The following is a 24,557-nucleotide window of genomic DNA, read 5'->3' as shown; positions in this document are numbered from 1 at the left end:
CATGCAGCTCTAGAGAGGCAGTTCAACAGGACTATTCAACAGAAGGGAGTGCAACTACAGCATGTTTCAGGTGATACTCGTGGGCCCCAACCAAGCCCTCCCAGGGGAGGAGAAGTTATCTATGAGCCTTTCCATCCTCCATCCTGGTCTCCTGAGGCTCTTGCTGTACAGTCAGATCCTCAGGATTTAAGCAGAATTGGGCCTTATTTCCAACAGGCTTCTGTGCCCTATGCTCCTCCGCCTCCCTCCAGGCCTTGGACCTCTCCTTAATCTGGGCCTGAAGCCACCTTCACTCCCACACCAGCCGGCCTTCTGCCTTCTGCCTCTACCTTTGAGCGTAGACCAAGGGATATCCAAGATGTAGTCTCATCAGCCATTAGGCAGGGATTGGCTGAAGGCTTCAAGCAAATTCTTCAACCTCTGGAAAGGGTTCAGGCCCTTCTCCCTTCTCAATCTACAAGTTCCTTGTCTCATCATCCTGATTTACACTGGCCCCAGGACCTCAGGGTCCATCCTTCTCTACCAGAATGGGAGGAACCAGGTTGATGAGGAAGGAAGGGCCTTCACCATCTGAACACAGTTACTCCTCTCATTCAGAGTGTGAAGAGGATGAGATTTTTGACCAAAATCTTTCAGAGGAAGAAGCTTCTCGCCCAGAGTAGACATCCTCTGCATTGGTCTTCAAACCTACTCTCTTCAGACCATTCCTCAGCAAGGCCTTGGTCACTGCCAAGCTGTCGCCAGAGGAAGTGGCTCCCGAGCCATGGTAAATGGCCCTTTCGGGAGGAGGGGGTCGTTCCTTCCGTCGCTCTAAAGTAATCCCCCATTCTCCCCACCCCTCGGAGGTCGCCTAGCCTTCTTTGCCTCCAAATGGGAGGAGTCAACGACGGACGCCTGGGTGCTCAGCACTATTAGGTCAGGGTGACAATTGGACTTCCTCACCCCACCCCACCTCCACAATTTGAGATCTGTCCTGTGTCTCAGCACATTTCCAGGCAAGCCCTCATGAATCAGGCCATTCGGCACCTTCTTGAAATCAGGGCTATTCAACCTGCTCCCCGTCTCAACACGGACGTGGGCTTTACTCTCGCCTTTTCATCGTTCCCAAAGCCTCGGGGGGTGGCGAGCCATCCTGATCTAAATTTCTCAACCAATTTGTAAAATAGAGCGATTTAAAATGCAGACTCTGCGTTCTGTTTTAGAGAGCGTTCGGGAGGGCGACCTCCTCTCTTCCATCGATCTCACTGAGGCTCTCCTCCACATCCCAGTTGGGCCTCATCATCGCCAGTTTCTCCGTTTCTGTTATCAGAATACCCATTACCAGTCTCGAGCACTTCCCTTCGGCCTCTCATCGGCTCCAAGGGTCTTCACAGAGGTTCTGGCAGCGTTGGTGGCATCTCTGCGTTCTGTTCCAGTGAGGATCTGATGCTACTTGGACGACATTTTGATTCTTACCTCTTCCATCCTTGCGGCCCATCGGGATCTGCAAATTACCCTGTCGTGTCTCTAGAGCCACGGATTTTCCATCAACGCCAAAAAGAGCCAGCTCTCTCCCACAACCAAATTGCAACACTTGGGAGCAGTCATTGATACCATGTCGTGCCAGGTTTTCCTGTCCCCAGCTCGTGGAAGGAGCCTTGCAGAGATCATCAGCCAGATCCAGCAACGTCAAATTGTTCCCCTGTCGCTGCTGTCCAAACTTCTGGGGAAGATGGTTTCCTGTATTGGCATCGTCCCATGGGCTCGGCTCCACTCCCGAGCCCTCCAATGGTTCCTGCTTCTCTACCAACGAGCAGGAACCAGCCGCTCATCCATCAAGGTCCCACTCCCGCCACAAATCCGGAGATCTCTCAATTGGTGGCATGCCCCATCTATCTGGAGGGGACTCCTGTTCAGGGACCCAGACAGGCTAGTGATAACCACCGATGCCAGCCTCCTGGGTTGGGGTTCCCATATGCAGGGCCAGATAACTCAGGCGTTTGGTCCAGATCGGAACAGATCCTTCCCATAAATTGGCTGAGCTCAGAGCTGTTTTCTGGCTCTCAAGCATTTCAGGCAATCAGTGACCGGCTCTCATGTTCTAGTCTTACGGACAACATGGCCGCAAGGCTCATGTCAACCGGCAATGGGGACGAGATCCAAAGCCCTCATGAGCAGGGCTCTACGGCTGGGGTTAGGGGCAGAGAAACACCTGTTATCGATCTTGGCGGACCATATCTCTGGGGTCGACAACTCCCAGGCCGACTGGCTCAGCAGGAGCCTAGTTGACCAGGCAGAATGGTCCATTCCTCCGTCTCTATTCAGGGATCTTTCCCTCAGATTCGGAACACCGGAGGTGGATGGTTTCTCCACTCCTCAAAACACCCAAGTCACCAGATTCTTCACCGGGTTTCCTTGCCAGGGAGCGGAGGGGACCAATGCTCTTCGGTGCAGATGGCCCAAGGGTCTCCTCTCGCCTTTCCCCGCTTCCCATCATTCCGACAGTAATTTGGAAGATGTTGGAGGAGCGTGCGGAGCTCCTCCTCCTGGCACCCTATTGGCCAAGGAGGCCCTGGTTTGCGGACCTGGTCAACCTATCGGGGGCTTCTCCTTGGAGGATCCCTGCCCATCTAATCTCCCTTCACCAGGGGGGCCCTGCTCCACCCAGAGCCCCAGTGGTTCAAGCTGACCGTGTAGCACTTGAGCGGCAGCGGCTAGAGGAGGCTGATCTTCCAGAAAGGGTCATCCTCACTATCCTGGCTTCTCGCAAACCATCTACAAGGCGCATCTATGATGCCACCTGGAAGGCTTTTTCCCGATGGTGCCTCAAAGAGGGTCTTTCTCCTGCTTCAGCCCAGTTGGCAGAAGTTCTTGGCTTCCCTCAGCATGGGCTGGAGAAAGGTTTGGCCCCCAACACCTTACGCAGGCAGGTTGCGGGCCTCTCCTCGGTCCTTTCATGGGGTTCGCTTCCTTCCTTATCCCATCTCACTCCAGTCAGGAGGTTTTTGAAAGGGGCTTCCAACCTGCGCCCTCCGGTGGTTCACAGGTATCCTTCCTGGGACCTTCATTTGGTCCTTAATGCCCTTACAAAGCCCCCCCTTTGAACCCCTTAGAACAGTGTCTCTCCGTTTCCTGACTCTGAAGGTAGGGTTCCTTGTTGCCATCACTTCTGCCAGGAGGGTTTCCGAGCTTGCTGCTCTTTCCATCAGACAGGACCTTTGTTCCTTTCATGATGATAGGGTTCTTCTTCGTCTGGACCCCTCATTTATTCCGAAGGTTAACACCTGGTTTCACAGGTCCCAGGACATGGTTTTGCCTGACTTCTGTCCTCTCCCGCACCATGACTTAGAGCGGCAGTGGCACACGCTAGGCGTAAGAAGGGCTCTTAGAATATACATTAAGCGCACTTCCTCCTTCAGGAAGTCGGAAGCCATGTTTGTTTCCTTTTCCCCTTCTCACTTGGGGCACAAGGCCTCTTCTCCTACGATGAGCAGGTGGGTTAGGTCTTGCATTGAGCAGGCCTACGAAGCTGCGGCCCTTCCGGTTCCCTGAGGTCTGATGGCGCACTCTACCAGAAGCGCGGCCACTTCTGCTGCCGGGGCGACCCAAGCATCCTTGGAGGAGATTTGTCGTGCGGCCACATGGACATCTCCATCTCCTTTCATCAGATACTACTGTCTGGATGCTTTTGCCTCGGTGACTGCAGCCTTCGGCAGATGGGTGCTTCAATGAGTGGTTCCACAGTTGGTGCGATGAGCCAGATGAGGACCCGCCCGTGGACATGCAAGCTTTGGTATGTCCCATCCTGGGCTCTCGGTGCAGCACGGAGGAGAATGGACGTTGGTAGAAGTTACCATGAACACCCTTTCTATCTATGCTGCAAGAGAGCCCAGCCCCTCCCTTGATTCGTCCGGAGAGGGTAAGACATATTTCTGTATTTATTTTGGGCTTTCAGAGACACCTTTCAGTCTGTCAAGTATCTTCGCCAAAGCTGGGGTCTCTCCCGGGGGCTGGCTTTTATGTCTTAGTACAGATTCAGCTATGTCGTCATAGGAAGGAGTCAACCCATCCTGGGCTCTCTCGCAGCATAGACAGGAAGGTCATTCACGGTAACTTCTATCAACGCCCATTTCATGAGAAGAGTGCTCCACTCCTTTGCTTGCGGTAGAATATCTTATATTGCCAGGCTTGAAATTTTGAACCTGGACAAACTAGAACTATATCGCCTATGGTCTTTTATGTGCTTAGTACACAAAATTGTCTGCTACAAAGTCCTACCTGTCAATGACTACTTCAGCTTCAGCCACAACAAAACACAGGCAAGCAATAGATACAAACTCAAAGTAAATCATTCGAAACTTGATTGCGGAAAATACGACTTCAACAACAGAATGGACAATGACTGAAACGCACTGCCTCACTCTGTTGTTACATCCTCAAACCCCCGAAACTTTAACCTTAAACTGTCTACCTTAAACTGTCTACTTTGGACCTCACTCCATTTCTAAGAGGTCTGTAAGGGGGTGTGCATAAGTGGACCAGCGTGTCTACCCTGCCTGTACTATTGTTCCCATTTATCCATTTATTCATACTCACTTATGTATATACTTATACCTGTTTATACTTACGTGTTTATACTTCTACTTGTTTTCTTATACAAGCTTGACAAAATAAATAAAATAATTTGAGGTTCCTATAGTGTTATAACTCACATAATGTCACAACACACATCCACAAGAACAGGGCTTTGACTGCATGGTTGGGCCCACATTCTGGCTTTGACTCCCATTCCTGTGAACCCCACAATTGGTCCAGGATGAATGACATTGCCTCTAGAGGTTTTCCTGACCTTTGTCATCTCAACACTTGAGGATCTGAGGGGAGAGCTTAGCTTCCATTCAGTTCGGTGATGACAATCTTTATATTTTCCTGCCATGATTGGGCATTTTCTCCCCAACTTGTATGGCTGGCACTACATCCATTTTTTTGAGTTGTCCATCGAAGAATCCTAGGGCTGGAAAGGACCTCAGAGGTCTTCTAGCTCAATCTCGTGTTCAAGGTAGGACACTTTATACCATCCCAACCAAATGGTTGTCCAGTCTATTTTTGAAAACCTCCAGTGATGGAGCAGCCACAAGAGGCAAACTATTCATTGAATAATTGTTCTCACTGTGAAGAAACTTATTTCCAGGTTGGATCTCCCTTTAATGAGTTTCCACACATTGGTGGTTCTTCTGCCCTTCTATGCTCTGGAGAGTAAGTCAACTTCCTCTTCTCTATGAAAGCCCCTCAAATACTGGAAGACTGCTATCATGTCACTCCTGGTCCTTCTCTTTCTTAGACTAGACATATCTAAGTACCCTTAGACTAGACATATACTAGTACCCTTAGCTGTTCGTCATACAATTTAGCATCCAGACCTCATGCCATCCTTGTGGCTTTTCTCTGCCTTCAGCATTTTTTGTATCAATCAAGACCTACCTTGTATGAAGAAAGAGGCCAGCAGGAAGCCCAAAAAGGGGACATGAAAAGGGGCGAACCCCATCTGGAAAGGAAAAGAAGGAGAAAGCTAACTCAAGCTGCTGTTACCATATTTATTGATGTCTTCCAACTATGTTGATTTCAGAAGGAGATTGGATAATTTCTAGGAGGACGATGGGATCTCATAGACTCCTAGTCTTTCTGGGTGTTCATCACCTCCTGAGTAGAGATTGTTGGATGAATAGGCACAAAAACAGCCAGGGAAGTGATTGAAGCCTAAGAAATGGGCCACTCTTCAGTCAACAAGAGTTTTGATTTAAAACCAGTTTATCAAGTACTTATGAAAGGAGGGCTTGGCAGCACAAGCAAACTTCAACCAACAACTTAATTGCCAGCCATCAATACCCCAATCAACATCTAAAATGCTTCTGGTTTGGGCTTCTTTGGCGACGGGCCGAAATTTGCAACCGTGCATGGTTTTGATCTGCGCTCACCGCTAGAGCGCCCCGATCTTTTGGATTCGGAGCTGAAGCCACCCCGTAGAGGTGGTGAAGAGGGGGGAGACTACCAGCTGAGTCGAGGGGAGCCTGATCTCTCCTCGGTTTGGCATTTCTCCCTTTCCTGAAGGTGATTGCAGTGGTGGTCAGAAATGGCCACCTCAAAGAGGAACCCGACCAGACAAGATTGAGCAGGAGGGAAAACAAACGGAGAGAGCTTGACAGACCAGGCTAAGCTGAGATAACGTCTATGCAAGGTACCCTGGAACTAAAATTATTAAGAGCATTATTCCTAAAAGAAGATTTTTAGAGCGGTGGAGAAGAGAGGGGAAAAGAAAAAAAGATTTTTTTTTTCTTTCTCACATTGATAGCTGCAATTGGCTTTGAAAGTTAGAAAAGAAGAGACTCAACTAAGAAATTCGTGTCGATTTACTTCGACACTAACAGGTAACCCTAAACTGAAATTAAAGTGTCAAAGGGAAAATAAAGATTTTTGGGGACATTCTAAAGCTCTCAAAAGGAGGAAAGTGGAGAGAAAAAGAAAGAACTTGGAACTTGGAAATAACAGAGAATATCATCTGGAAATAAAAAGAATTAACTGTGAAACTTTAAAAAGATTTCCAAAGGATATACTTTGCTACAATAATAAAAAAGCCCCCGAAAAGGAAAAGTGGAAGAAAGAAGCAAGAAGAAAGAGCTTTGGATTACTTAGTGATTTTGGGAATTTGGGGTGTTGGGATTTTTAGTGGTTTGAATTAAAATCAATCGGGTGGTTGTTTAAAAGTGTTTAAAGTGGCAGTATTCCTTGAGGAATTAAAAACGGAATTTAAAAAAATGAAAGAAGAGTCACAAGAGGGAAGAGGATCATTTGGTTTCGCACTTCAATTTTTTAAAATGGAGATTTTGAACTATGAAAAACAACAAGAAACGCTTGAAGAACAAGAAGGGTTGGACAAAGAAGAAGCCATCTTTAATGACCAAACAATGCAATGTGGGGTGTAATGGAAAAAGGGGGAAAGGAGTTAAAAATTTAAGCCTTGGGGAAACAAAAAAAAAAGAATTGTTTGAAAAGTAAATATAACATGAGGAAGAAGCAGAAGAGGATTACAGAAGGGAGAATCAGAGAGACGGGGACAAAAAGAGTGGAGAGAAAAAGAGGGGAAAGATAAAAAGGAAAAGAAGTTATAAGGGACAGAAACAGGAAATAAAGAAATGGGAAACGTACAAGGATTAAAGTTATTAGCCTATTTAAAAGACATAGAGATAGTGGTTGAAAATATAAATTAAAAGAGGATTCTGCAAGGGTACAAGAGATAGTGTTATATTAGAAATAGTAATGAGCTAGAAAATATGAAACAGAGGTGATTAAAGTGAAAGATAAAACTGGTATTGTGATGTAATGGAATGCTTGCTAGGAAATAAGAGGAAGGAATGAAAATAATGTAATTGTTTTTAAGGATTTATAAAATATAATTGAAGAGAAACGTGAAAGATTTAACATGAAATCAATATCAGTTGTCAAGATGAATTTGAATGGATTAATCATTTTATTCATTATTTATATATATATATATTCTTTTTTTAGAATTAAGTGTGTATTGTTAAGGGAAAGTACCAAGCGGAATTCGATTGATAAAGAGTTATATGATATAAAATAGATATCAGAAATTGAATGTTACAATTGTATAAAATATAAATTAAAATGTTTAATGAGATTTGAAAGGATAATAATTTTAAAATATAAAGGCGACACACTCTATTTGGTAATAATAGGGGGAATCTTACTTTTTAATGCCTGGAAGGAAGAGGGAATTTTATTTCTCTTTCCTTTCAGGATGATGATGGAAAAGTATCTATGAAATTGTAAGTAGGACAGACAAAAGTACAAGCATAATGACTAGAAAGATAAATAAATTTAGAAAAAGTTATGTAATTGAATTAGAAAGAATGAGATAATTATAAAATAAGGCTGAGGAAAGTAAGGGAAGGGAAGAGTTATTGAAAAATTGATAAAATAGTGATAAGATATGAAATTGAATACAAAGATGAATATGTAACGGAGGTTATATCTGTATGGAGATGTGATAATGTGGAATCATGCTGCTCTCAAGAAAAGATGTTTTATTTATATTATGTTTTGTGAAAACCCAATAAAACTTATTAAAGAAAAAATCTAAAATGCCACATACAATAGGCACCACATAAATACCACATGCAGGAGGGCGGAGCTGGAGGAGGAGGCCGATCCATTACAAATCAAGAACTATAGACCTATTTCCCCACTAAACGCAGATTTTAAAATTTTTGCTTCAATATTGGCAGAAAGACTTAAAAAATACTTAAATGATTTTATTCATCCTGATCAAAATGGATTTCTGCCAAAGAGACAAATTAAAGACAATATGAGAGTAATCTTGGACACTTTGGAATAATTACGAGGCACACAGGAGGAAATTATTAAGAAAATATTGGAATGTGCTGAAATGAGCAGATTGACATTTGAAATTAGAGAACAGGATGATAAACAATTTTATAAAGTTTGGGATCTATTCTATCAATGGTTAGACAATAAAGTATAGTAACGAAATATGTAGACTTTTAGAAAATACTAAATATATAAAGATGTATTCTTATTATATCTACAAGATGATTTTAGGAAAGATTTAGGATGATAATATGAATTGTCACAAAACAAATTAAGTAAAATATTATTTCCTAAAGCATGAATGAATAAAAGTATAGTCAAATGATTGATTAATAATGATACCAATGTATTTAATATTGGATTGAAACTACGAGACCATATACAATGCAATTGTAATTGAAGACTACTAAATGGAAGCACAAAACAATTTGTAAACCAACCGGCGCACTGTATGTACATATATGGAAGATGGCCTGATGTTTTTATGTTTTGTTTGTTTATATTTGTTTTAAAAACCAATAAAAATTTTAAAAATAAATAAATACCACATGCAGAACAACCAAAGCCCACACTCTGCTAGAGAGAAATTCCTTGAAGATGGGCTCAACAGAAACTGTGATCCCGGTGACCAATCCAGATTAGTTCCTGCAACATTATCCTGGAACAGGTATATTCACCTTCATTTTTATATCAGTAAACATTCTTAACTGTCCAACAGTTTGCCACCCTCTTTGTACTGCTGAATTGCCTAAAGACTCCTGGGTGGACCTCTGTGGGATACTGAACGGGGGCCTGGATGGACTCCACTCTGTCCTTCCATCTTTCTGTTGTTAAATGAGGAAAAAGAATTCTAGATATCATTGAGGAAGAGTTTTTCCTTTCATTGGCCTTTTGGTAAATTGCAGAAACATAAAAAGCCACACATGTGGAAAACTTCACGAGATGCTGAACAATTCAATATTAAATGCTACGGACCAGCCAGAAGTGTCCCCTCTATCGATCGGTGGGTCTCCCATGAAGTATGCTAGGATGCTACTTACAGGTCAGTCCTTGTATCCTGTCAGGAGAATTGCGAGCTTTTGTTCCTTCTGGGTACAATGCTGGTTCTTTCGGAGCTATTTATTGAGGAGGGTATTCGGGAGGGGTGTGTAGGTGTGGCAAACAGGCCACCAACTAAAAGGACAAATATCTACTGAAGCCAGAAGCACATTGAGATCATTTTTAATGTGGAAATGCCACGGCTGAGCAGTGATCCAGGCACTGGGAAATAAATGAAGCCGGAAAGAGGAAAAACATGCACCAGCAGATTCCAGAGTTGAAAAACTTCTTGAGAACAAGGTAGACATCGTAGGAGGAGAGTGTTAGTCTAAGGCAGGAAAAGGAAGCTGGTGTGAGAAAGGGACAAACTTTGGGCAGATAAATTAATGGAGAGGAGGTTGACATAACATCGAAGAATCCTAGGGCTGCAAGGGACATCGGAGGTCTTCTAGTCCAACTGACTTACAAGTGGAGACCTTATGACATCCTGCTCAAATGGTTTCGAGTCTATTTTTTAAAACCTCCAGTGATGGAAAACCCACAACTCCTGGAGGCAAGCTATTCCATCATTATCCATCAGGAAATTTCTCTTTTAAGTCAAATCTTTATCAAGCTCCACAAACTACTACTTGTCTGGTCTCTTTTGCCTTGAAGAATAAATCAAACTACCCTCCTCTCTGACAGCCCTTCCAATACCGGAAGACAACTGTCATGTCCTCCCAACTTTCTAAAATGTGCTCCCCTGCTCCCCACACACGGCAAGAATTTTACAGGTGTTTATTCAAAAACCCCAAAGAGGTCCTCAGAAAGCATCCCCGTTTTGCAGATCCAGACTCCAAGCGCAGTACAGCAAGAGTCACTGGGTAACAGACTTCAATGAGTGCACACAAAGTCCAGGAGTCAAACAGGTCGGGACACAGCACAAGCACAGAACTGGGCATCGCTCAAGTCCCCAGAGTGGGGCTACGTAGGCAATGCCAGTGCAGCCCTTCTTGAGAGCTGAGGTTTCCTCTTCATGAGTAATCTAGCTGACCAGGAGATTGTGCCTATCTCCTCTCTGTTCTTCGTGTCCTTGGATCAGGAGGAAGGTGTGGACTTCACCTCCTCCTCATTGCTAATGGGAACAGCTGCTCCCAGTCCTCAAAAGGAGCCTCCTGGCCACCTTGCTGCAGCTGTGGATCACTTCCTTCAGCCTCACCCTGTGGCTGGTCTCATTGACCCAGCTGAGACTGCTCCATCTGAGCCCTGATCTTGACCAATACTCTTCAGAGAACCGCTGGAAGTTTGGCACTCGATCAAATCAGCCATTCACAAGAACATTGAGATAACGAACAGATGCACATCATTCAAAAGAGATAACCAAAAGCCCCAAAAGGAAACCGAAAGACAAAACACCACCTCACCAGCAAGACCCCAATCGAGGAACTACCAATGCAAACAAGGGAACAGTCAACAATAGCCAAATCAAAGAACTGCCAAGAATGCTCCCACCCGTACTACCAGGCGAGCACCTAGTATTTCTTTCTTTCTTTCTTTCTTTCTTTCTTTCTTTCTTTCTTTCTTTCTTTCTTTCTTTCTTTCTTTCTTTCTTCCTTCCTTCCTTCCTTCCTTCCTTCCTTCCTTCCTTCCTTCCTTCCTTCCTTTCTTTCTTTCTTTCTTTCTTTCTTTCCTTTGGTTGTTTGTGTTCTGTATGGACATTTGCATTCTTGGAATCCTGCACCCCTGATTGGACAAGCGCACAGCAACCGGATTGGTCGAGCGCGCGGCACTGATTGGCCGTTCCGAAGCGACCGCGATTGGCCGAGCCGATCGCGGGCGATTCGAACGGCTGTCATTAGCCGCGGTGCCCGGCACCCGTTCAATATAAGTCGCCGCATACCCAGCCAGCGGCAGATTAAAACCTGAAATAAAAAGAGCTTGAAAGCAGTCGCTGCCTCGCGTCTTTCATGATCGTATCGGCCGATACGACAGTTTGTTTGTTTGTTTGGTTGGTTTGGTTTGATTTGTCAATTGTTTACAAGATAATAGGCATAAGTAAAAACAGTTATGAATACATGGATACATATAAGAAAAATAAAAAAAATAAAAAACAATAGGACAGGGACTGTAGGCACGTTGGTGCGCTTATGCACGCGCCCTACAGACCTCTTAGGAAAGGAGTGAGGTCAATAGTAAATATATTATATATATAAACAGGTTTATATGTTTATATAAACATATATAAGCAGGGTAAATCTCACTTTCTTCTAGCACTGAGGATGTTCCCTAGTTGGGTCATGTCTCCAGCTAGTGAGAAATCATTGAACTCACATGATCTAATGGTTTCAAGACATCTCAGAAGGTCTCAACAAACAATAGATTCCACTATGTTCTTCTCTTAGTGATTCTATGTGCCAAATCTGCGCATCTTCTGATCTTGCACTATTTTCTGTGCTCTGGGTGGTTGTGTCTTAAAAGTGGAAGAAGGAGAGATTTCCTGGCGGTAAGAAAGATTACTGGAGGTTTTTCAAGAAAAGATTGGGCAACCATTTGGCCAGGGTGGTATAAAGACGCCGCCTTGGTCAGGAGGTTTCGACTCGGACCTTCAAGGTCCCTTCCAGCCCCGGGCTGGGACAACCACGTTTCTACTAGGCTTCTTTAAAAAGGGCTACAAAGAGAAAGGACCCCTTCCTTGCTAAATCTTGGGATTTCTCAATCACCTTTGTGATACCGCATCAGGCTTTGAACCTGTGTCACCCAAAGGCATGGGATGGGAACTCTCAGCACTCCTAGCTGCAGGGAGAAAGGATGGGAATTATGGGGGCTGCAGTCCAAATGCACGTCACGAGTATCCAGTTAGGACAGACTGTCCCAAATCACACCAATGTCTCCTCTTCAGGTCGGTGCTGATCAACTGGCCATGAATATCAGTCATTATATCGATGACTTGTCTTCCTCGTTCAGTAGTTTTATTCCGGGAGGAAATATCTCCATGACTGAGTGGGCAGAAGGAAGCGTCCCCTATTCTGTACCTTGATATGAATTTCCTGAAGAAATTAGTTTCATCTGAATGAACTTCATGTCTTCAGCCTCTCTAACTGCTCAAATGCTTTCATCTCACTTTGGAAGGGCATTTTTTTATCACTGGTTGTCCAGCTGTAATAGAAAAACAGAGTTGAAAGGAACCCTGGAGGATTTCTAGCCTCTTCAAGCAACGGGTGGAAACTCATCAAGGAGAGAAGCAACTTAGAACTAAGAAGGAATTTCCTGAGAGTTAGAACAATCGATCGGTGGGACAACTGGCCCCCGGAAGTTGTGAATGCTCCAACACTGGAAGTTAAAAATAAAAAAGACGCTGGATAATCATTTGTCTGAAGTGGTATAGGGTTTGCTGCCTTCCAACTCTCCTATTCTATTCTAGCCCAACCCTCTGCTCAAGCAGAAGACACTAGACCATTTCAGACCAATGGTTGTCCCATCTCTTCTCGAAAACTTCCAGTGACGGAGAACCCACAACCTCCGGAGAGAAATCCTTCTACTGATTGATTGTTCTGTCCGGCAATTTTTCCTTAGTTCTAGGTTGCAGCTCTCTTGGTTTAGTTCCCATCCATCGCTTCTTGCCCTGCCTTCAGATGCTTTGAAGAATAGTCTGACCCACCAGGGGGTGGGATTCTACCGATTCTGTCGGGCTCTGTAGAACCGGTAGCCCTGAAGAGCAGCGGACCCAGAACCGGTTCTGTGTCTGCTGCTGTTTTGGCCCACCTGCCCGCCTGGGCTCTTACCTGACCTTTATTTCCTCCTTTGTCTACTTCAGCTGCTTTGAGCGGCACAGCTGTGGTTGAAAAAGTAGGAAAATAGTGCTTTTTAAAATGCTGCGCACCGGGGCGCAGTGCTGCTCAGCTGTCCGGGCAGCACAGTTGATGACATTTTATACGCGCACACAGCGTGCGTCAGGTGCGCGTGCGAGCGAAACATGCATGCGTGTGCAAAATGTAAATCACCAAACTGGTAATTACACCAGTCGGATCCCACCCCTGTGACCCACCTCTTTGTCACAGCCCTCAAATGTTGTAACATTGCTGTCATGTAACCCCGAGTCCCGTGATGGCGAACCTATGGGACGTGCCAGAGGTGGCACATGGGGCTCCCTCTGTGGGCATACACGCTGTCACCAGCTGCTCTTCTGGTTTCCGGCATGTGCACACCCACCAGTCAGCTGGTCTTTGGTTTCCAGCCCTCTGGCGTGCGTGAAGACCAGCTGGACAGCGCGTGCATGCACACCGGCCAGCTGGTCTTCGGTTTCCAGCGCACTGGCACATGCATGTTCCACTTTGGTCACTCAGTGCCAAAAAGATTCACCATCACTGCCTGTAGACTGAAGAGGTCAGTCTACATCTAGCCTTTAAGTCCTAGCCGGGCTCTACAAGCAGTGAAACGGACAGCTCAAAAGCCTGCAAAGGCCTCACGTCCTCCATTTCTGGCACAACTCTTAGCCGAGACTAGATATTTTCTACCTTAGGGGAGAGATAATTTTTTCCCCCTCTGCTTGCAGGCTTCCTTCCTCTCCTCTTCAGCCTAGAGTCCAGGTAAGGGTTTTAAAAAGGATTAAAATAGAATGGAGCGAGGGACAGAGGGATGAATGATCGATTGATAGAGGGATGGATGGATGATTGATGGGTAGATGAGAAAGAGAGAATGACAAAGACAGAGACAGAGAGATGATGACAGGCAGATAGAGATTGAGGAGTAGAGGAATGGAATGGAATAGAATGGAATTAGGATAGGATAGGATAGGATAGGATAGGATAGGATAGGATAGGATAGGATAGGATAGGATAGGATAGGGAAATAGAAAAGAAATGAATTGTTTATTGACCAAGTGTGATTGGACACATAAGGAATTTGTCTTGGTGCAAATGCTCTCAAAAAAGTAAAAGTAAAATACATCATAAGATACAACACTTAGTGATAGTCATAGGTTACTAATAAGCAATCAATCATACTAGGAAACAAGACAGTTTAAATTTCAAAGCTACAAGCAACACGGTTATAGTCATAAGTGGGAAGAGATGGGCACTAGGAAGGGTGAGAAGAATAATGGTCATACAGTCTTAGTAAATAATTTGACAGTGTTGTGGGAATTAGTTGTTTAGCAGGGTGATGGCATTTGGGGAAAACTGTGTTTAATTTTAGCACCTGATTGGGGCCCTCTCCCTTCTAGCACTGCTAATTTACCTGGCTGAGTGATGAAACATGAAACATCCAACAACCAAGCTCAGTGAGCACCAAGGGCCCCACAGACAACTTTTAACCAGAGCCACAGGTGTCAACAGCACACCTTTCCTGGAGGAAGCACCTTTCCTGGAGGAAGAGAGTCACCTGGGGTAGTGGATTCATAGCAGCAAAAGGCGAAATGGCATATTCTTAGCACACCATGGCTATTTGAGTGATGAGCAAATTATTTGGACAAAAAATGAGAGGGGGAGTGATGGGATAGGGTCCTGGTACACACCCACCTCCCCAACCTGCTCCTCTCTAAATTTCTTGACATATTGGCAGCAGGCAGAGGTAGACCATACAACAAGCAGGACACTAAGTGATTCTTGCCATGTCGACTTGGGCTCGTCTGAGTTGGAGGTTGGACAATTTAAGCTGCACATAAGCAGTCTTGTGGATTAGTGTAGAGTGTCCCAACCTTGGCCACTTCGAACTCCCAGAATTCCCTGGCTAGCTATGGGGAATTGACCTCCATGGCTCTTAAATTGGCCACGGTTGAGAAACGCTAATGAGAAAGGAAAGCAACGAAAGATATAAAATTGAAAATAGTTTATTGGTTTTCACAGGAAAAGTATCGGACCCTTAACCCGATGGGATTGACGTTGCAGGCTTAGAACTGGTGGCCTTCAAGGATTGGGAAACAAGGGAGTCTCTTTTTGCAGTCCAGACATTTCTCAACTTAATTCCAAGAGCCATGGCATCCCTAACGAAAACCTCCTCTCACTAAATCCTCATCATGCAAAGGAACTGCGCTTTGTTTGAACAATTTCGATTCTTCCATTTTTTAAATCCTGAAAGAGAAAAGCGAGAGGAGGTTGGGCACATGTCTCTCTCGCCACATTTACCTTTGCATAGAAGAAGCATATCCCATTACCCCCCCCCCCCCCCACCCACCCATTTTAAGCATTCAGAGCAGGATGACCCTAGCCATGAATTTTATGAGGGCTTCATAATTTCTCCCGTCCTTGTAGTGCACAACCCCTTATCTGACATGCTATCTTTGGACTTTTCATCACTGACTGCAGCCTTCAGCTTAAGGCCTTCCCGGTTGATTTCACTGTACTTTGTAATTACATCATGTTCCCAGTCTTTGCAACCTGTAGGTCCTATTCTACCAACAACTTATTGCCTGGATCGGGTTTTCGGTACAGTGGAACATACAATATTCTATATTCTAAGGGATGCATGGCAATGGGATGAGGAAGAGGGGGAGAAGGAGAAGCAGGATGAGGAGGAAGGGAAGGAACGAGGAGCGGGAGAAGGAGGAGAAATGGTGAGGGAGGAATGACGGTGGTAGTGGTGGTGATGGAGGAGAAGAAGGAGGAAACGGTGGTGGAGGGGGAGGGGGGAGAAAAAAGGGGAGGGGGAGGAGAAATGGGAGGAGGTAGAAAGGAGGAATTTGAAGACCAGCCCATTGGAAGTTTGGTCTTTGAGGACAATTCTCACTCCTTCCCAACCTGTTGCATATTAGGAGGAGCAACCCTGTTTCTTTCCTATAAGACTTCCACAATGGCTTCCAACCCCATCGTTCTTTGGATGGGTGCCCCATTCTCACCTGATGTGGCAGACAGCTGGATGCAACTCAGGTAATTCCTTGGTCTAGGAAAGGTTGCATCCCAGGAGACATAGGTAATGGTTGAGTAATCAGTCCATTTCCAGCATTTTTTCTATAAAAAGAGGAGGGATTTATATTTTTTTACCTTGAGAGAGGCTGAGAATATCTGTGTGGCTAATTGCCCTCAAAGCATCTTGTGTTTGGCCACAGTGCATGTCAACCCTGCTGTGCTTGGAGAAGCCAAGATGGTCAATCAGACCTATCACTTGGCCCAGAAAATCTCTAGGAATCCATTTCATGTTAAGGGACTTCTTTATGGAGGGCAAAAAGGGGCGACGTGGACTTCCAACAGGCTCTTGCAGAGAGACTTCCAAGTTTTGGAGACAATTGAATTGAATCCTTTATTTGGCCAAGTGTGATTGGACATGCAAGGAAGTTGTCTCCAATGCAGAAGTTCTCATTATACTTACAAAGCAACAGAATAATAACAATAACAGTAATAATAACAACAACAGTACCATTCAGAAGAGGAAGATAAGGATAATACTACTACTACAGATAGACTACATGAGTAAATATACTTAGATGTAAGATACTATTGTCAGTATTAAGAATTCAGCAGAGTGATGGCATGGGGGTGAAAAAACTATCACTCTGTCTAGTTATTTTGGCATGTAATGCCCTGTTGCAGAGTCACAAGGGCGGGAATTGAAACAGTTTATGTCCAGGAGTTGAGGAGTCTGGAAATATTTTCTCAGCCTTCCTCCTGATCCGCACATTACACAGGTCCTCAATGGAAAGCAGGCTGCTTGCAGTTGTTTTTTCTGCAGTCCTGTCTGTCTGTCAAAGTCTGTCCCTGTGCTGTTTGGTTGCTGTATCAAATCAAACAGTTATAGAAGTACATAAGATGGACTCATTTATTTATGTAGTCTTGTTTATTCATTGACTTATGTATTTAAAACATTTATACAGCTGCCCATCTTTCAACCAACGCTGGACGGCTCCCAATCCAAAGTGAAAAAACATCTAAAGTCATGTTAAAATTATAAAACTTGACCGATTGTGAATACGCTAAAAGCGACACACACACACACACACACACGCACGCACACACAAAAGCAACACATCGGTTCTTCTGTATGATTATCCAATTTTCTCCTAGCTAGGAAGCCTCCCATTAAATGGCAATACAGGTTGTCCTTCACTCATGACAGGTTGTTTAGCAACCATTCTAAGTAAAGACCATCCCGAAAACGGGGACCTACGACCTGGATTCAAAGTTCCAATGGATGGGTACCTTCCTCTGTCATGTGACCAAATTTTGGTTGCTTGGCAATCTAGACACATTTCTGTTTGCAGGGCCATGTGGTCCCACAACATATTTTATGACAGTTTTGCTGAAACCCAGCACATACTTTAGTTTTTTTGGCAAAACTATACACCCTTAGCAAACAATTGGCTCGTTTGACATCTGCCAGAAAATGACTTTATGGTCATATATGTAAAAATGAGCAAAGAAGGTAAGGCTCCTTTGCCATGGAGATCTCTTCCTCAACTGCCATTGGGGTCTATAACAACTTGTTGGCCAACTTGCTGTGGCCAATTCACCATGGGACAACTCGTCGCAGGACGAGAGTTACCCTAACCGCAAACAAATGGTACAATAGAATCGTTAAAGAAAGGACGCAAAAGAAGAGTCCAGTTGAAATGTAAATGACAAAAAAAATTAAACAATTTTTAAAATTTATTTTAAATAATTGAATTGTTAAATTGTCCCGTGATGGGTTGTCTCATGGTGAGTTGGCCATGGTGAGTTGGTCCATTCTGCATCTGTAGGTGACCTCTTCGCCTATTCTTCCTAGCATTTCCTTCCACTACCTCTCCTTCCTTCTGCCTTCTGATGAACCGCTCTGCTCGATCCAACCCACCTTAGTCTCCCTGATGTCTGTCCAAAGCTCCTCTTGATGCCCCCGTCCCATCTGTTGTTTCCTCCTTCCTTAAACGCCTCCATTCCCAGTGGAAATATCAGAGGAAGCGACAAGATAGGACCCACATCCTTCAAGGAAGGGAGGCTGTCAATTACCCCCAAATCTATGGGTCGTCATCTCACAGCAAGAGAGAGTTCAGATGTGTAATTCTCCCGGGTATTTCCGAGGCCTCTTCCAGGGACCCCAAGGGGCAAGCCATGGAAACAGAGCATGGAAAAAGAAAGAGCCAACTGGACTGGTTAGTTACCATGCAGGAATCATAGAGACCAATCCAGACACCTTTACTGGTGATGTAGTTGGTGGAGATGTGACTCGCAATCATCTCCTGTTCCATCTGGGTGATGATGGAGGCGAGATGAGCATGCTGGCTGTACTGCTGGCAGTTAGCCTGAAAGGATCCAAGAGAAGACCTTTTTATTTTTCATTTTTTTTTGTAAACAATTTTATTAAGAACTATAGACCGATTTCTCTATTAAATGCAGACTATAAAATCTTTGCTTTGATATTAGCAGAAAGACTTAAAAAATATTTGAATAATTTTATCCATTCGGATCAAAATGGATTTCTGCCAAAGAGACAAATTAGAGACAATATGAGAGTAATTCTGGACGCTTTGGAATATTATGAGGCGCATCCTGAAAAGCAAATGGCTCTGATATTCTTAGATGCCCAAAAGGCATTTGACAATGTGAACTGGAGATTTATGTTACTCCTATTGGAACAGATGGGTTTTGCTAGAAGATTTATTCAAGCAATAGAAGCAATTTACCATGAGCAAACAGCAAAGGTAATGATGGAGAGAGAATTTACAGACTCTATTAACGTAAGAAAAGGCACAAGACAAGGATGTCCCCTTTCTCCTTTGCTATTTGTATTGACTCTGGAAGTAAATAGAAATAGAATAGAAATATTAAATAGAATAGAATATAGATTAGAATATAGAATAGAATATTAAATAGAATAGAAATATTAGAGAAGATAAAAGTATAAAACGAATGAAAATTAAAAAGGGAGAAGACCTTTTTAGATGAGCCTGTGTTATGGGAGGTGCAGAAGAGCAAAGCCGACTGTCCCCGCGTTAGCGATGCTGTCTGTCTGGGAGACTTAGGGATAGGCTGGAGGATGTCTCTGGGCACAAATACAGGCTTCCACATTCACAACTTTACACATCAGTTGCGAGAGGACCTCATGAAATGCACAGCAACATTTTAATATCATTGTGTGTTCTGGGATCATGGAATTATAGGATTGGACGGAGTCATGGAGGTTTTTTCAACCAGCATTCTTACCAAAAAAGAACACTCAGTCCATGCTAAATTTTAGTGCAAAACCCCACCAATAGGCAGCTCCATTGCTACCACTAGAAGAGTCTCTTTATAGCTCAGGGTTGAACGGTGGTGTCCTGGGTGATCTTGGTCGTTATCTTGTATAAGTTTTGTAACCCAACTAGGTAACATCAATGCTAAAAGGGAAAGGGTTTGCGGAAAGGAGGAGGAAGAGGAGAAAGAAAAGGAGAATGAAGAGGAGGAGGAGGAGGAGGACTGTGCAGATCCTTAGTGCTTTCTGAGCTTGGTTGTTTTCTTGTAGACCATCTTAAGACCCAACTGTGTAACATTATCAATGGTAGAACAGAATGAGGTTTGCTCTCTGCTTGTGTACAAGTGGTTTGCCCTGTCATTAATGGCGGGCCTGTTCTTGGCAGTTCCTCGATTCGACTGTTGTTTATTGTTAATTTGTTTTTCTGAATTGATAGATCCTTAAATCAAGCAGTAAACAATGCCCCAATCAAGGAGAACCAATAATCAAAGAATAAACAAAGCCTAACGAAGGAACAACTAAGAGCACGCCCACCAAAACCGGCAGAGCAACCTGGAGGCTTAAGGCTTGGATGCTGAAAGGGGCAGATCCAAGTGATTCAAAAGGCTCGTTCCCAGTTCACATCGGCTTCCTTCAAGTTCGTACGGCGGTTTCTTCTTACCTCAGCATCTTTCCACGATTGGGGTACAGAATGGAACCCGTAGCATTTGTCTTGGAACATGAACCAACCCGAGGGGCAACTTATAGCTTCTATGCCTGTTCAAGAGAGAGAAGGGAGCGTGATCAGGGAAGTCAGGAGAATCAAAACGGTTCAAATATTTTCCCTAGAACCCTTGGATGCTCCTGGAGAAGAAGCTCTGAGAAAACGGCTTGGGATTGTAGGGCATAAAACATTTCCTGGCACGTGAAGAAGTCTTCTAGAAGAGTTGAAGACGATGAACAGCCAGCTCTTTGTGGACTGTATCAGTCAAATAACAGAGTTGGAAGGGACATTGGAAGTCTTCCAATCCAACCCTTGCTCAAGCAGCAAACCCTACACAATTTCAGACACACGATTGTCCAATCTCTTCTTTAAAAGTGCCAACGTTGGAGAACTCTCAGCTCCTGGTGGCAAGTCGTTCCACGGGTTCATCGTTCTTGCTATCAAGGAATTTCTCCTTAGTTCTACGTTGGGTCTCTTCTTGATGAGTTTGCAGTCAACAAAACCATCTCCCAGTCTGGAACCCTGTAGAACAGGACCGTCAAACTCACGTCATGGCGGCATCACGTGATGTATTGCAGTTTTTCCACCTTTGCTAAACCAGGCGTGGACCGTGGCCAGAGCGTGAAAACATCCGGCAACAAGTTTGACAGCCCTGCTCTAGAAGGTGGATGGGTAACCATTTTAAAATTTTTCCCCTGGATGGAACTGGGGAGAATGAACAAGGTGAGCTTCGATCTTGTTGGGGAGAAACCCAGAAGCAGGAAATTCTAGGAGACCCGATGCAAAGGGTCTCTTCTGGATCCCTTTTTCCTCCCTGGTGCTGAGCCGTGATCAGTTTTTGCAGCAATGAAAATCTTCTCTCTGTGCAACATGGAAAGAAGGAAGAGGACGGATAAGGTGGTGGCCATAAGGGTGTGATGGAAGGGCCCCGTTGTCGAGGTTCCAAGTAATATGCCCCCGGAATAAAAACCAGAGGCATCCATCTTTCTTTTTCTTTCTTTTTCTTTTTTTGAAAACAGTTTTATTGGTTTTTTTAACAAACAAACAAAAACAGACAAATCATAAAAGCATCTTCCACACTTATAAACAAACAGTGTGTCGGTTGGTTCATCAGTTTTGTGCATCCATTTCGTAGTCTCAATTACAATTACGTTACATAATAGCTCTGATTTTCAATCCTAACTTATATATATTCATATCATTATTAAAAAAAAATCATTTGACTATACTTTTATTCATTCATACTTTATGAGATAACTATAATTTAAGTAATTTATTCTATAACAAATCATATAATCATGCCAATTCTATCCTAAAAAAAGAACACTTTATAGATATAGTATCTATTAACAAAAGAAAAAGAAAAAACAAGAATATTCCTTATTATCTAAAATTCTAGGTATTCTATTATCATATTTCATCATCTAACCATTGATAGAAAAGGTCCCAAATTTTATAAAATGGTTTATCTTCTTGCTCTCTAATTTCAAATGTCAATCTACTCATCTCAGCACATTCCAATATTTTCTTAATAATTTCTTCCTGCGATGGGATTTTCTCATTTTTCCAGTTTTTAGCAAATACAATTCTAGCCGCTCATCCATCTTTCTTTAAAGTCTGTTTATTAGGGACATATTAAATTGGCAAGGCCTTGGTGTCATTCTAACTCTGGCCAGATTCCAGAATTACACCCAGTAAAAAGCAGATATTTGAAACTTCCCCGCCCCCCCGAGTCACAATCTCCAATCAATTCTCAGTCCATCAATACGATGACACCAAACTCCACCTTCCTCCAGCTCCAGGCATCTTCTCTGTTCCCACGGGAAGGAATGCTATCTAGACATAACATTCCCCCTTTATCACTATAAACCCCATTTCAACAGTGTAATGAAATGAGCACTTGTCCCAACTTCTGCCAGCCTAGCAGTTCAAAAGCATATAAAAATGCAAGTAGAAAAATAGGGACTACCTTGGTGGGAAGGTAACAGTTCAGTGCGCTTTTGGCATTTAGTCATGCTGGCCACATGACCATGGAGAGGTCTTCGGACAGCGCTGGCTCTTTGGCTTTGTAACGGAGATGAGCATCGCCCCCTTGAGCCAGAAACGACTAGCATGTATGTGCAAAGGGAACCTTTACCTTTAACCTTTACCTCCAGCCTTTTCCAGTGGGTTTAGGACAATTCGTCCCAGCCAACCGACCATGGCCAACTTGCCACGGTAAAATTCAACGCTCTATTAATCGTTTCATTCAGTTACTTTGATTATTGGTAACCATGTTTTCTTCGAAATGATCGTATTTCTAGATTGCCTTTAATTAATGTCGACCATGGTTCCATTGTAATTAATTTAAACCGTTGCATTTGTTGAAATGTCCTGCGACGAGTTCTACAATTGTTGAGCTGGCCATGGCAAATTGGCTGCGTTGAGTTGTCCCATTCTGCTTTCCAGCTACATTTTTGCTCAAGGAAATGAGGACTGAATTACCTGGAGTGAATTCCCTGGAGGACTCACCTGATATAATGAAGTTGACAACCAAGAAAATCAAAACCGAGTGATGGAAACATCTTGCAAATCAGAAGGAAAGAGAGAATGTAAGAGCGTGCACATTTTGAAAGTTAAGCCATGAAGACCTTTATTCTATCTCTTTTGGGTAGCCTTGCTTCTGACTACTGCCCGGAGCAGCCCCTGCTATTTCTTTGGCAAACGTTTTCGAGAACACTGATGCCTTCTTTATTTTATTTACTTATTCAGGTTCTACAACCCAGTGACTCAAGGCAAATTACAGTTCTCAAACAAATAAAATCAGGACAATTTAAAGTAATAAACACATGCAAGAATAAATACATAGAGCGGTGTGGAGACAATTAACAGTAGAGTCCTTAATATGTTGGGCGCTCCAGGCTGTTTAAAAACAGCCAAGCTTTTAAAACCTTATTCTAAAAGGCCAACATTTTCATTTCCAAGGGTGGAATATTTCACAAAGGAAGGTCCACGACAGAAAGTTCCTGCCAACTGACAATCTTGGGCTGACGGGATCTATGGCTTGGCATCACATAGGATGGATAGAAATTTTTTGGAAAGCTGAATAACAGTTGGAAGGAACCTAAGAGGTTTTCTAATCCAACCTCCTGCTCAGGAAAGAGACCCTACACCATTCCAGACAAATGTTTGTCCAAGCTCTTCTTAAAGACCTTCAGTGTTGGAGGATTCACAACTTCTGCAGGCAAGTTGCTCCACTAATGAATTGTTCTCACTGTCAGGAAATTTCTTCTTACTTTTAGATAGCTTCTCTCCTTGATCAGTTTCCATCCATTCCTCCCGCTCCTCCCTTCTGGTTTTGGGAAAATAAGTTGATCCTCTTTTCTTTTTGGTAGCCCCTCAAATACTGAAAGACTGTTATGTCTAATCCTTCCCTTCATTAGACTAGACATATCCAATTCCTACAACTATTCTTCATATGTTTTAGCCTCTAGTCCCCTAATCATTTTTACTTTTCTCTGCCCTCTTTCCAGAGTCTCACCATCTTTTTATATTGTGGCAACCAAAATTGGATGCAGAATTCAAAGTAATCACCACATAACCCAATAATCCATCATGTTGACCAGTAATCCATTTTATAACCCAGTATTCCCAAGCCCTGTAGAGTTTTAAAAGTGATGTTCCCTTTGGAGCAGCGTTGAAAGAGAGCTTATTTGACCAGTGGAAAAAGGACAAAAAGGGAATTGCCTTAGTTGTGTAACGCTATGGAAAATAAAATTCAGCATCTGCCTAATTCCAGTGTTTGGTGATGCTCTATTTCAACTATGTCCTGCTGGATCAGACTTGCTATCGGAAAGACTATCTGTCCAATGCAACACCAGAGAGCAAAATGCAAAATAAACCTACTTGAACATAGTTTCTGCTTGCCGGATCTCCGTCTGCTGCAGCCCGCCAATTCTCCTGCGGGATTTATAGCTTTTCTGAAAGGGTGGGGCCATTAATGGTGCTTGCAAGCAGGACACACAAGCAGCGAACTCAGGGCTGTTTTTAGTAAAACAGCAACAGGAAGAACAGCAAAAAACCACACGAAGATCAGTTATATGAAAAATAAGAGCATTTGGGATAGATAAGAAGCTGTAGTAAACTTTCTATGAGTTGATTAAAGTGACAGTTTGTTAACAGAGGGTTTTAATGTTCTAAACTTGTTATTATTGTTCTATGTTATTGTTTTATGTTATTGTTTTATTATTGTCATTATTATTCTATCTGTTAGCTATTTTCTCCATATAGTAACGTTGGAGGGAGAAGCAGCCAACTGGGTGGCCTCGCTGCACACCAC

At 43.6% G+C, this 24,557-nt stretch overlaps 2 protein-coding genes across 2 annotated transcripts in view; both read right to left on the bottom strand.

The window, feature by feature from the left end:
• Positions 1-1,279, bottom strand: part of LOC113452200 (C-type mannose receptor 2-like) — a 31,793-nt gene extending 30,514 nt beyond the window's left edge. Inside the window, exon 1 of the mRNA XM_087935619.1 lies at positions 1,246-1,279. Coding sequence (XP_087791745.1) covers positions 1,246-1,279 — 34 coding nt within the window. The remainder of the gene's footprint in view (positions 1-1,245) is intronic.
• A 13,931-nt stretch (positions 1,280-15,210) lies between these two features.
• LOC148125708 (C-type lectin BpLec-like) lies at positions 15,211-24,216 on the bottom strand. The gene is made up of 6 exons (XM_087935618.1): positions 24,125-24,216; positions 22,751-22,803; positions 20,198-20,292; positions 18,467-18,607; positions 16,232-16,343; positions 15,211-15,467 (listed from the first exon to the last, which is right to left on the bottom strand). Exons 1-6 carry the CDS (start codon positions 24,214-24,216, stop codon positions 15,400-15,402), a joined length of 561 nt encoding a protein of 186 aa, XP_087791744.1. The 3' UTR covers positions 15,211-15,399.
• Positions 24,217-24,557: the final 341 nt, after the last annotated feature.

Source organism: Pseudonaja textilis, chromosome 5 (assembly GCF_049901715.1).
Source record: "Pseudonaja textilis isolate UNSWEBS1 chromosome 5, rPseTex1.2, whole genome shotgun sequence".
Lineage (NCBI taxonomy): Eukaryota > Metazoa > Chordata > Lepidosauria > Squamata > Elapidae > Pseudonaja > Pseudonaja textilis.
Note: the sequence above shows the minus strand (reverse complement) of the source record. Positions and strands in the feature narration are given on the sequence as shown.